Here is a 13,042-nt window from a genome sequence, read left to right as displayed (position 1 = left end):
TGCTTCTTAACTACTGTTGGTTTTACTATTGGAAGTATAGGGATCTAACAGTTTGGCAATCCATGTATTTAGTCCTCTCTCTAGCCCCTGAGGCTCGGAACATAGAGTAGGGTTGACTTGCTCACTGCAAAGTCAACCCTACTCAACTTTAAGATAAGTATAGATCAGTACTATCCTGCTCTATTTGAGATTGAGATTGAGAGAGAATTGAGATTGATATTGAATGAATATCTATATTTCAAGCTCGTCAAATGGAAGAAATTTTAAGTGCATTTAAAAATTTAAAAATAGCAAAATTTGGGAACATTTAATGAAAAGGAAAAAAGAAGAATAGCACAAGCATATTAAAAACAGTACAGTACGTATTCAGCAGTAGTTAGGAAGCAAGGCTAGTACTGCTTGCTAATTTTACTGGAGAATAGCAATGACCAACATTCTTTAATAATTTTTTCCCTTTTTTTTGTCATTTATATTAAACAACTAGGCAGTACAAGCTGCAGGAACTCTGAATGAGTGTACATGTTCACTGTCCCCATGGTAGCTCCTTCTCTCCCTTCATGGGTTTCCTTATCTGAGCTTGAACCAGGCACTACAGAGAGAGATGAAGCTACTATGGAGGACAGTGAGCAGAAAAGGGTTTTTTTTTTCAGTTTCTGAGATACCCAAAGGTCAATCTGATTGGGAAATCAAACAGCCCGGGAGTCTTCTGGAAGTTCCAGGAGACTTGGGCTGTCTGAAGTCTACAAGCTTGCATTTCTTGTGAAAATAAGTGGGCAGTGCTATACACCCACCCAGCCCAATGGCAGACCACTGCAAGGGCTTCATTAGCCAGGTCAGTCTGATGTTGCAGGTGCTGCTGTGTCAGAGAGAACACAGTAGCTGTTCTGAAAGGTCTTTTTTTTCTTCGTTGTTACAGCTTTGCAGAGAGAGCAAGCTGGCACAGCGATCTCACCTTCAGAAGAGAATAATACCATACTGTGCTTTCTCTTACTGTATTGAGAACTCTGCATTAATCAGGAAGAGATATGGCTTAAATCAGGACACAGGGGACCAAGGAGGAGGTAGCGAGTGCAGAAGATGGACAGATATGGGAGAGGTAGTTGAGGACAGGTAGGGAGCGTAGAATATAAGAGATGCCCAGTTTCACATCCTTGTATCTTTCAGATCTACAGCCTTCTAAAAGAAACCCTGGAAAGCTGCTGGGACCATGACCCCGATGGACGACTGAGTGCCAGCTGCACAGAGCGACGCCTTCAGCAGCTCATGGGATGTGGGACCTCATAGACTGATCAGCACATGTGCCTCCTCCACAAACAGAACAGCACACACACACAAACATATGCACACATGTACACAGGCCATGTTCACACACATACACACAAACATGTATACTCACATACATGCACATGTGTAAACATGCACACATATTATATACTGATTTACCCTGTCCCTATTACCACTATGTGGTAATCCAGAGACATGCGCTATGCATTTGTAACTACTTCAGCTGCACAGTGAAAATCTTCCAGTGATATTTACTGTGGGTTACAGTAAAAAGTGGATTCAATGAATGTGGTGTTTAGATACAGGTTTTGTGTTTATGGGCATTTTTTAGGCACCTGAGACATTCTGTATTTGTTCTGGGCTAGGTGCAGACTAGGAATGAATGGGATGCCTAAGAAGGATATATAATAGCCATGTCCTCCACATCTTGGGGCTCCTGCCTTGGCCTAAAATAGCTATCTTGCACAGGAAAAAAGAGGCAAGAAATCATAGTCAAAAAATAAAAAATAATTTTCTAATCTCGGTGTCTGCAGTTTGATTTCTGCCCTCATATATCTGCTTGATCGTCATCTTCTTAGTTTTGTCTCTGCCTCCTCACTCCTTCTGGTGCATTCCCTTTTTCTTTTCTGTTTCAGTTCTTGCTCTTCATTCTGTGTCTCAGAATTAATATTTTAACACTCTTTTTCTTTTCTCTGCTTTTTTCTCCTACTTCTCTCTTCTTGTATCTCATCCTGCATGCTTTCACTTCCCCATTCCTCTTCCCCTTTCTCCTTCAAGTCTCATTCTTTTCTTCCTCCCTCCATCATCTCCCTGGATTCCTCCTTGTCCTCTCCCCCACAACCTAATCCAGGGTCATCTTTCTCACGCCCCATTCCCAATCCTCTCTCCTCCCCACTATTCTCAATTTTCTGTCTCCCCTGCCCCCCATCATAGATTCTTTCCCTCCCTCTGTTCTGATCCCCAGTATTCTCTCCCCACGCTTCCATCTCTTGTCCATTAATTGCCATCTCTTCTCTTCTCACTCCATAGCCTTTCTGATATCTTTCAGTCTTCTACCCTACCCATCCTCTCTATTTTCCTCTCTCCTACACTTCAATTTCTTTCCTGTTTCCCATCCCATCCCTTCCACCTCCTTCTCCTGTTCCACCTCCATATCAGATCTCATCCCTATAATTCCTTCTTTTCTATCCTTCCACATTACTTACCCCTTTCCTCCACCAACCCTCCATTTCTCTCCCTCACTTCTCTTCTACCCTCTGATTCTTATACCCAGCATCTGCCCCCTTCCTCATCCCCAGCATCCATGCCTGCCCCCACCTATTCCTTCACTTTTCTCTCTGTACCCTTCTAGTGCTTTATCTCGCATCCTGCCAACCTATAATGTCTCATTTCCCATTCTTACCTCTTGCCTCGACCAATCCTTTATTTTTCTCTTCCCCAGCACTCACCCTCCTGCCTCTTTCCCCCTTCTTGCCAGCTTCCATCACTCTGCCTTTCCTCCTTCCTTCAGTATCTGCCCCTGCCTCTTATTTCCTTTTCCTAGCATCTGTCCTACTGCCTATTACCTCTTTGGTTCTCTTCTCCTACCATCTGCCCTGTGCCTTTTTCCTATCTTCCTCTTTTCTCCTTCCTTTCCCAGTCTCTACCTGCCTCTTACACCTCTCCTTTCCTCTTCTCCAGCATCCCCTCTTACCTCACTATGGCAACTAACAATAGCAGTTGCCCATCATGCGGTAATCACTGGCACTGCAAACAATTTCATATCTCACGGCTGGCACTTCCTCCTGTTCATCTTGCAAGATCAACAGCAGGAAGTGCCATCTACAAGATTTGAAGTCGCTCACAGAATTGGCGGCTGCCACAAGACGGGTTCCTGCCATTTCTCCTCCATTCTACTCAAGATCCTGTGCTCATTTTAAGGATCAGTGGCGATACTTGCCTGAGTCTTGGCTGTATGGGAGTTTTCTGCTTTTGCACAGGAGAACAGGAGATGAGCTCCCAAAGCAGAAGACTCCGGTCCAATGCTGGAGGTCTGCCAAAATGAGCATTACTCAAAGATGATTATGTATATGGCCACCATCATTGCTGATACTAATCATAATAATTTTGTACAAGTGTGTCTTAAATCTGTTTTAATATTTTTGTACTATTTTAATTATGTATGTTTTTATATATATCGATTAGGACCTTGGTACATTTTAATAAATACAAATACAGATACCCATGCCTTGCCAGTCACCAGCACCTGAGGCTTAACCCAAGAGTGTTATGCGTGCCGGCCATGGCAGACCTGCGGCTCGGCCCCCTCACCTCTTTCAAAGTGATCCAGCACCTCGTCCCTTGTCTCTGGCGGCTGTGGGCCACCGGCTCCAACCTTGGGCCACCCCTGGGGCCTCCGGCTCTACTGCAGTTCCTGATGTTCTGCGTCGGGCCTCTCCTCGTGGCCCGCTGAGAGACGCCGTCCCGACTAGTGCCGTGCCCATCCCTAGGTGCGCGCGTGTGCACATCTTATCCTTTCATACGGCCCATGGGGGGGACCTGGCCGCGCCCCCAGATGATGACGTCGGCAGAGCTTCGATATATAAGCCCGAGCTCCGCTCTCTCAAATCGCCCTTTGCAACAGATCCCCTCGCTAGTCGAGTGCTCGTTGCTTTTACTGTTCCTGGTTCCTGATCCTGATTGCCTTTGTTTCTTTTTCCTTGTTCCTGAGTTCCTGTTCCTTCGTCTCTCCTTTGGATTGCTAACCTAGTTTGACCTCTGCATTGCCTGACTACTCTGTTGCCTCTCTCCAACCCCGGACCTTTGCATTGCCTGACTACTCCATTGCTGCGCTCCAGCCCCAGACCTCTGCATCGCCTGACCACGGCATTGCTTCTCTCCAGCCCTGGACTTCTGCTTCGTCCAACCATCCTTTGACTCTCTCCTCGTCCAGACCTCAGCCTTGCTTGCCATTGCTTCCAGCCTGCCACCAGTCCTGAACCCAGCTTGCTTAAAGATGCCTATTCAGCCTTTGTCCTGGACGTGGTTCATTCAGGCTTTGGCCTGCTCTTACTCGGACGCCCTCTATCAGACTGTGTTCCTATTGGCGCCCGGGTCTCCGGGACTCCGCCTTGTCCAGTACAGACTTTTCCCTATGCTAGTTGCTGCCTCTGGGCTGACCTCGATCCACCCATTGATGACCTCTGACGGAGGCCACCTAAGTCCAGCCGGCCCATGCACCCAAAGGTTTAACCCGCAGGGAACGAGGGCTGGTATTGGTGAAGCGCCAGCCGGCCTCCGTCCGTCAGCCCTCTCCGCCTGCCGATGGTGGGGACCTGTAGGATCCCTCCTACGGGTAGCATCAACCCCACCTCGGCTCAAGGGTCCACCTCCAGTGCAACAAAGAGGATGATGATTGCTATGTTGCGCTGTGTTGCCCTACGGGTCCCCACCATCGGTAGGCGGAGCTGGCTGATTGTCGGAGGCCGGCTGCAGCTTCACCAATACCAGCCCTCGTTCCCCACAGGTTGAGCCCTTGGGTGTCGGGGCCGGCTGGAGTTAGGTGGGTCTCCGTCCGAGGTCTTCAGGAGGACGAGGATGAAGTCAGCCAGGGGCCAGCAGTGGTAGGAATCCCATGTCTGATCTGGACGAGGCGGAGTCCAAGAGACCTGAGCGCCAAATGGAACAAGAGGCAGACACGAGGCGCTTGAGTAAAAAAAGGCCAAAGCCTGAGAGGCCAAGTCCAGACTGAAAATAGTAGAGGCATCGTAGAACAAGTAGGAGTCAGGGCAGGCGGCTGGCAAGGTAGAGTGGAGAGGCAAGGCAATGGTCAGATCCAGGAGATTATCAGTAGCATAGTCAGGCAAAGCAGAGGTCGTTTCCAGGAGATGATCAGTAGCATGGTCAGGCAAAGCAGAGGTCGGGTCCAGGAGATGATCAGTAGTGTGGTCAGGCAAAGCGGAAGTCGGGTCCAGGAGATGATTAGTAGCATGGTCAAGCAAAGCAGAGATCAGGTTCAGGAGATGATCAATAGCGTGGTCAGGCAAAGCAGAGGTCGGGTCCAGGAGAAGATCAGTAGCGTGGTCAGGCAAAGCTGAGGTCAGGTCCGGGAGTTAATCTGAAGAACAAGTAGAATCACACAGGAACACAGGAACAAGGAGAACGCCGGAACTTGGAATAGGAACACGAACAGGACAGGAACCAGGAACATGAAGGAATCACCAGGGAAGCAACGAAGTACACGAGCAGCGTGGAGACCTGTTGCAACTAACTGTGGCTGGGCCCGGCCTTATATATCGGAACCCAATGATGTCATCATCCGGGGCCGCGGGTTACTTTCCCGCCGCGGCCCCTTTAAAGGAACAAGAGTTTCATGCGCGTGTGCCTAAGGAGGGGCGCAGTGCCTGATGGCGGCATCTCCCCGCAGAACATGGATACCTGTACGAGAAGCATGGACATCCGTAGCAGAGGCGGAAGCATGGGCACTCACAGCAGAGGTAAGAGCAACAGGATAGGCCCGAGGTCACAGGCGACGGCCCATGGCCGCAGGAGAGATGGAGCCAGATGGTGGAGCAGGCAGCAGAGGGTAAGAGGGTCTGGTTGTGGGCCTGCCGCGGCCGGCACACGCAACACACTACTGGTAGAATATACCTAACTTCTCTGCCTTTTCCTGTAGTCTGCCTGAATTTACTGCTCTAGACGTCCGGCCATGTGTCCCTGGAGCAAACCACTGTCATCACACCCATGAGGGGAGGAGCAATACTGGACCTGGTACTCACAAACATAGAGTGTCACTAATATCCATGTTGGCGTCTACCTGAGCACCAGTGATCATCAAACGGAATAGTTTGATTTAATGGCCAAGGTGAAGAAATGTCACACCAAACTCAAAGTCCTAGTGATATGTCAGAGGTGGACTCTTGGGCTGAGGTGGGGTTGATGCAATCCCTAGGCGAGGACCTACGGGTCCCCACCATCGGCAGGTGGAGTGGGCTGATAGGCAGAGGCTGCTGAAGCTTCACCTATACCAGCCCTCGTTCCCTGTGGGTTGAGCCTTTGGGTGCAGGGCCGGCAGGACTTAGGTGGGCCTCGAGGTTGAATAGCAAGAGAGCTTGGTTCAGCCCAGAGACAGCAGACGATAGGTAAGGTACTGGAACTCGGGCGCCAATGGAACTGAGGCTGACTGAGGGCGCTCGAGCAAAGGTAGGCTGAAGCCTAATAAGTCCAGGGAGTAGGCTAGGAGAGGCATCAATGACAGGCTTGGATCAGGGCTGGCGGTGATGTGGAGGTCATGGCAAGCAATGCTGAGATCTGATCACGGAGAAGTCAATAGCGTTAGGCAATTGAAGCAATGGTCAGGGTCTGGAGATAGGCTGTAGCGTAGTCAGGCATAATGGAGGTCTGGGTCTGGAGATAGGCAATAGCGTAGTCAGGCGTAGCGAAGGTCTGGGTCTGGAGATAGGCTGAAGCGTAGTAGGGCAAAGCGCAGGCAGGGCAGAAATGAAGAGAACAGGAACCAGGAACAACAAGGGTCAGGAGTGAAGAGTAGAGACGAACCTCTAGTAGCAATGAGTACTCGAGTAGCGAGTAGACCTGTTGCAAAGGCAACGCTATGGAGCGAGGCCTGAGCTTAAATACACTGAAGAGTTTGATGTCATCATCCGGGGCCGTGGCCAGGTTCCTGCCACGGGCCCTTCATAAGGATTAGCGATGTGTGCGCCTAGGTAGGGTTGCAGCACGGGTAGTGGCGTCTCTCCATGGACCACGCAGAGAGGCCCAATGAGCAATGCTTTCTTGACCCGAAATATTGGAGACTATGGTGAAGCTGGAGGCACCGGAGCGGCCCGAGGTCAGAGCTGGCGGCCCACCGCCGCTAGCGAGGAGGAACCAGAAGCTGGAATCTGTGTAAGGTGAGGGGGCCATGCCGTGGGTCTGCCGTGGGCGGCACGCATAACACCTAGATTTCAAAAATACTGACTTTGGTAAAATAGGAAGTACCTGAAGAGGAGCTGGCAGACTGGGAGGAATCAGGTGACATGGAAGAACAGTGGGCTAAACTAAAACATAGGACATGGTGGCAGATAAAGAGCATATGGCCCATCCAGTCTGACTATCCACAGCTCCTATTCAGTTTTTTAGTCCCTTCCCTCAGAGACCCTCTGTGAATGTCCCATGCTCTCTTGAATTCTGATACTGTCTTTGTCTCTACCACCTTCACAGGGAGGCTGATCCATGCATCCACCACCCTATCTGTAAATAAATATTTATTTAGATTACTTCTGAGTCTACCCTTTTCACCCTCATCCCATGATCCCTTAATCCTCCTTTTTGTTGAAAGAGGTCCACCTCTTGTGCATTTATTTCTTAGAGGTATGTAAATGCCTCTATCATATCTCCTCTTTCCCTCCTTTCCTCCAGGGAATACATATTTAAGTCTGTCCCTATCAGCATTATTGTGAAGACTGTTGGCCATTTTAGTAGTTGCCCCCTGGGCTAACTCTTTTTGTTTAATATCCTTTTGAAGGTGCAGTCTCCAGAATTGTAAACAAGATATAATCCTTTGGAGGGTTGTGGCTTCTTAGGGCACATAACTAATTTATTTCTTTTCAGGGGCTGTTCCAGCTAGCAATTCCATCCCATGCTGACTCTCAACCTTTGGGGGGGAGGGGAAGGATTCCTTTTATGAGATAAGCTCTCGCTTGTGGCTCAGATGGTGTGAAAAGGTTCCCAATGTGTGTATACGGTAGTGGTGCTTCCCATGAGGTGAGAGGCTGTAATAATTCAGACAGGACCAGCTCTGGGTGTTAAATAAATGTTTACTGATTAAGACTCATAAATTAAAGTCCATCCATCCATAATATTGAAGTTACATCTGAATGTTGGCACATGTGTGGTTCTAAGTAAGTAGGTGTCCTTTTTTTAGGCATCTGGATAGCCTCATGGTGATTTTTAATACGCACAGCGTACCCAGCGGCAGTGAGGGAATCCTAGTGGAGGGGTCCCCAACTTTACTTCAGAATTCCTACCTCTGGACATCTCCTTGGACATCCAGCCTGTCCTGGTCCCTTGGTGTGTGGAGATCCGATTGTTCTTCTATCCTTTAATTGTTAATATTTCTGGGGGACTTCTCTTGGGGAAAAAGTCAGTGAGATCAGGCAAGTTCACAGCTCTGCAATACCAGTGGGGAAGGGGGATCCCAAAAACCTCCCCATGCTGCTAAAGTTCAAAAAATACTTTAAAGGTTAAACTGGATACATCTTCTGCCTTCACTGTCTCTCTGTCTGGTGCTTTCCCACCTAGGGTTTATAGTAGGCTCACAGGTCTTTGGTTCCCTGGTGAGAGCTCTTTTGCCCCTAAAGGGTATCAGGTTTACAAATCTATCTCTCTGTAAATTAGAAGAAGGTCCCTCTGGCAGGGGATTGCACAGTGAGGTATCACTTCTAAAAGGATCTCCTTCTGGGTGAAGCTGGGATGCCTTAGCAGAGTGTAAAACATAAACATCCTTTCTCTTCCCTTGCTCTCTCAAACTGAACCCCAAGTATCTTAAAATGAATGGGTTAAATAGTCTTCAAACTGAGGGGTATGAATGGCGCCTTACTAGAGTGTTATACTACAGGGACACTGACATCTGGTGGCCGGACCAGGAGGGTCTGCCACAAAGACTTGTACAAAGACAATATCACTTCCACTTTTCTGCTGGCTGCTCCTCTTCCTATGCACCTTCTGGCCTTTGCTGATACCTTATCTACCTGTTTGGCCACCTTAAGATCAGCAGATATGATCACCCCAGTTCTCACTCTTGTTTTGTATACAGAACTCTCTATACTATACTGCTCCCTTGTTTTTTTGCAGCCCAGATGCACTGCCCTGCATTTTTTTTTTTGCATTAAATCTTAATTGCCACACTCCAGACTATTCCTCAAGCTTCATTTGATCCCTCCTCATGTTTTCCAACCTTCCAAGCAGTCTAGCCTGTTAAAGATTTTGGTATCATCCACAAAAAGGCAAACTTTTCCCAATCGCCCTTTCGCATATTGTTTACAAAAATGTTAAAAAGAACATATTGAGGATCAACCCCTGTGACATACCACCAGTAACCCCCCTTTTCTCGTCCACTCAACCAGTTTCTTACCTAGTCGGTCATTTAGGGCCTAGATCTAGGACACTCAGTTTGTTTAGAAGTTGCCTATGTGGAACTGTATCAAAGGCCTTGCTGAAATCCAAGTACACTACATCAAGCACTCTCCCCTAACCTAACTTTCTGGTCACCCAGGAGCTATAACAATGGCAACAAATCTTTTTGTAAGAAAAGTAATAAAAAAGTAAAAAGAAAAGGAAACTGATATGGTTCTCTAAAGACATGGCTGAAAAAAATCATGGCAAAAAGAATAGCATTCAAAGTAGGAAGGATCTCAGAAAGATGAACATGAGGAAAAATATCTGAAAGAATCAAGGAAAGAAATCAAGATGGAAAAGCATGAGCAGAAGAAAAGATTACTAAAGAGGTATATTGAGGTGGCAAAACATCTTTCAGGTATGTCAGAGAAAGAAGGAATGCCAGAAGTGGAATTTTAAGATTGAAAGGAGGAGATGAGGAGCAATATGTGGAGAGATGAGGAAAAAGCAGAAATACTAAACAAATAATTTATTTATTTATTTATTTATTTATTTATTTATTTAAATTCTTTTAATATACCGATGCTCAAGACCAGGTCTTATCGTACCGGTTTACAATGAACTAGGGGGAAAAAAAACCAGTTAACAATGGAAGCAAGAAATTACATTATAACAGGGAATGTGGAACTTGGTTGTTAGAGAAAAAGGATAGGTTAAACAATTTCTAACTGGAGAACAAAGCAAATAAGCAGAAACGTGAGTGTTTACATGGTAAGCATTATATACAAAATTACGTCGTGTGTAATATAAGGCAAGTTATATTAAAGTGCAGTTAGCCGAGAAATAGTTCCTTTTTTGAGTTGCTGAAGGAGGACGCAACCGCGGGGTATGTAACTGTGGGGGTGATCCTGCGGTTTCTTCAGGGGTATGCTTGGGCGAACAGCCAAGTTTTTAATTTTTTTCTGAAAGTGATATGGCAATGTTCCTGGCGGAGATCTGGCGGAAGAGAGTTCCAGTGATGCGGACCGGCAGTTGATAGAGCACGTTTTTCAATGGTGTTGTGGAGAATGGACTTTTTTGGGGGAACCTGGAGGGAATCTCTGTATGCAGATCTGGTGGGTCTTGCAGAGGCGTGTGGTTTGAGGGGTATGGTAAGCTGGAGCGAGGATTCCTGAAATAAGGTTTTGTGGATAATAGTAAGTGTCTTGAAGAGAATTCTGTGGCGAATGGGTAGCCAGTGGAGTATTTTTAGAATCAGGGTGATGTGGTCCATGCGGCGAGAGTTTGTGAGGATCCTGGCTGCAGCGTTTTGCAGCATTTGAAGAGGTTTGGTAGAAGAGGCCGGGAGACCTAGCAACAAAGCATTACAATAGTCAATCTTTGAGAATAGTATGGCTTGAAGGACCGAACGGTAGTCGTGGAAGTGTAGAAGAGGTCTTAACTGTTTTAGTACCTGTAGTTTATAAAAACCTTCTTTGGTGGTGTTGTTGATGAATTTTTTGAGGTTCATTCTGGAGTCTAGGAATGCCCCCAGGTTTCTCACTTGACTTGTTAGTGGTGTGTTGGTATTGAAGGCTAGCGGGTTATTATCATTGGGGGAAATGATTAGCAGTTCGGTCTTGGACGTATTGAGTACGAGGCAGAGACTTGTGAGAAGGAGGTTGATGGTGTGGAGGCAGCTATTCCAGTAGTTTAGGGTGTCTGAAACTGGATCCTTGATGGGGATTAGGATCTGCACATCGTCTGCATAGATGAAGTATGTGAGGTTGAGATTATTGAGGAGTTGGCATAGGGGGAGAAGATATATGTTGAATAGGGTCGGCGAGAGAGAGGAACCCTGGGGAACTCCTTATCTGTACCCTTATCTGTACCCTTGCCATCTGAATAGAGTAGATATCATATGATTTACAGAACAGAGTGTTTGTGTGATCCAGCAAAGCTGAAAGTGGACAAAGTTATGGGGTTGAATGAGACACATCCTAGGAAACAGAGGGAACTCAGAGAGGTTTTGGTTGGTCCTTTGAAGGACCTATTCAATAGATCCTTGAAAATTAAAGTGGTATCACAAGATTGGAAAAGGGCAACTACAGTCCAACTCTACAAAAGTGGAAGCAGAGAGGAGCCTGGAAATTACAGGCTAGTTAGCCTTATCTTGGATGTGGGAAAATGAATCAAGACTCTGATGAAGGAAAGGATAATGAACTATCTACAATCCAGTGGGTTGCAGGATCTGAGGCAGCATAATTTTACCAACGGAAGATAGTGTTAAATGAATCTGATAATTTTTTCAATGGCATGTGCTGGATATGGTTTTCTAGGATTTCATCAAAGCTTTCAATATTGTCCCACATAGGAGGCTCATGAATAAAATGAGCAGCCTCAGAGTGGGTCCCAAGGAGGAGGAGTGGATTATAAATTGGTTGACTGACAGCAGTTAATAGAAAATGGAACTCACTGGGGCCGATGCAATACAGTGTGCGCAGCCGCAGTTGGACGCAGGTTGTAGAGGCGCTAACTAATCCCCTTATGCAAAAAGGAATTAGCGCCTCTACAACCCGCGTCCAACGCGGAGTGAAACTAATAGTGCTCATCATTCTCTTGTAGGTCACTACCAGTTACTAATACATTTAAAGGACCCTAATGTTACGGTCCCGGTCGCGATGGCTGCGACCCGGCCCTTACCTCCTTGGTCCCGGTCCATCTCTGAGAGCCTGCGGCCTGTTTCGCGGCGGCAGGGGGGGGACGCCGCCGAGGAAACCTTCCTGGATGCCATCTCCTTAGGCGCGCGCAGGAGCCGCGCTTATGAAGGCATTTTCCTGCCACTGAAGGCTCCGCCTTACCCCTGATGTCAGATGCTGCGGCCTATGTAAGGCCACCGCGGAGCCCAGAACTTGGCCTTGCAACGGGATTCCTTGCGGTTCCCAGTTGCTCCGAGCCCCGGAGTGTGCTATTGTGTTAGCAGCTCCGTTCCTGCCTAAGACTTGCTCGCTTCTGTGTCCAAGTCCTGTCTTTGCTTCTGCTTGGTTCCAGTAACCTGTTCTGCTTCAGTTCCAGCTTGGTTCCAGTACCTGTCCTGCTTCAGTGCTTGCCTGGTTCCAGTAACCTGTTCTGCTTCAGTTCCAGCTTGGTTCCAGTACCTGTCCTGCTTCAGTGCTTGCCTGGTTCCAGTAACCTGTTCTGCTTCAGTTCCAGCTTGGTTCCAGTACCTGTCCTGCTTCAGTGCTTGCCTGGTTCCAGTAACCTGTCCTGCTTCAGTTCCAGCTTGGTTCCAGTACCTGTCCTGCTTCAGTGCTTGCCTGGTTCCAGTAACCTGTCTTGCTTCAGTTCCAGCTTGGATCCAGTACCTGTCCTGCTTCAGTGCTTGCCTGATTCCAGTAACCTGTCTTGCTTCAGTTCCAGCTTGGTTCCAGTACCTGTCCTGCTTCAGTGCTTGCCTGGTTCCAGTAACCTGTCTTGCTTCAGTTCCAGCTTGGTTCCAGTACCTGTCCTGCTTCAGTGCTTGCCTGGTTCCAGTAACCTGTCTTGCTTCAGTTCCAGCTTGGATCCAGTACCTGTCCTGCTTCAGTTCCAGTTTGGTTCCAGTAACCTGTCCCGCTTCAGTTCCTGCCTGATTCCAGATCCCTGCCCGCCTGCTTCAGCTCCAGCTTCCGTGATCTCCTAAGTC

General features: G+C 47.6%; 1 protein-coding gene across 2 annotated transcripts in view; it reads left to right on the top strand.

Moving 5' to 3' along the window:
• Positions 1-1,774, top strand: part of AMHR2 (anti-Mullerian hormone receptor type 2) — a 64,159-nt gene extending 62,385 nt beyond the window's left edge. For both annotated transcript variants that reach the window (XM_029595214.1, XM_029595213.1), the window contains one exon: positions 1,165-1,774. In XM_029595214.1, the coding sequence (XP_029451074.1) occupies positions 1,165-1,284 (120 nt within the window). In that variant the 3' untranslated portion in view covers positions 1,285-1,774. The remainder of the gene's footprint in view (positions 1-1,164) is intronic.
• The last annotated feature ends 11,268 nt before the right edge of the window (positions 1,775-13,042 follow it).

The sequence above is a fragment of the Rhinatrema bivittatum genome, chromosome 3 (genome assembly GCF_901001135.1).
Source record: "Rhinatrema bivittatum chromosome 3, aRhiBiv1.1, whole genome shotgun sequence".
Lineage (NCBI taxonomy): Eukaryota > Metazoa > Chordata > Amphibia > Gymnophiona > Rhinatrematidae > Rhinatrema > Rhinatrema bivittatum.
This window is presented reverse-complemented; position numbering and strand designations above follow the sequence as displayed.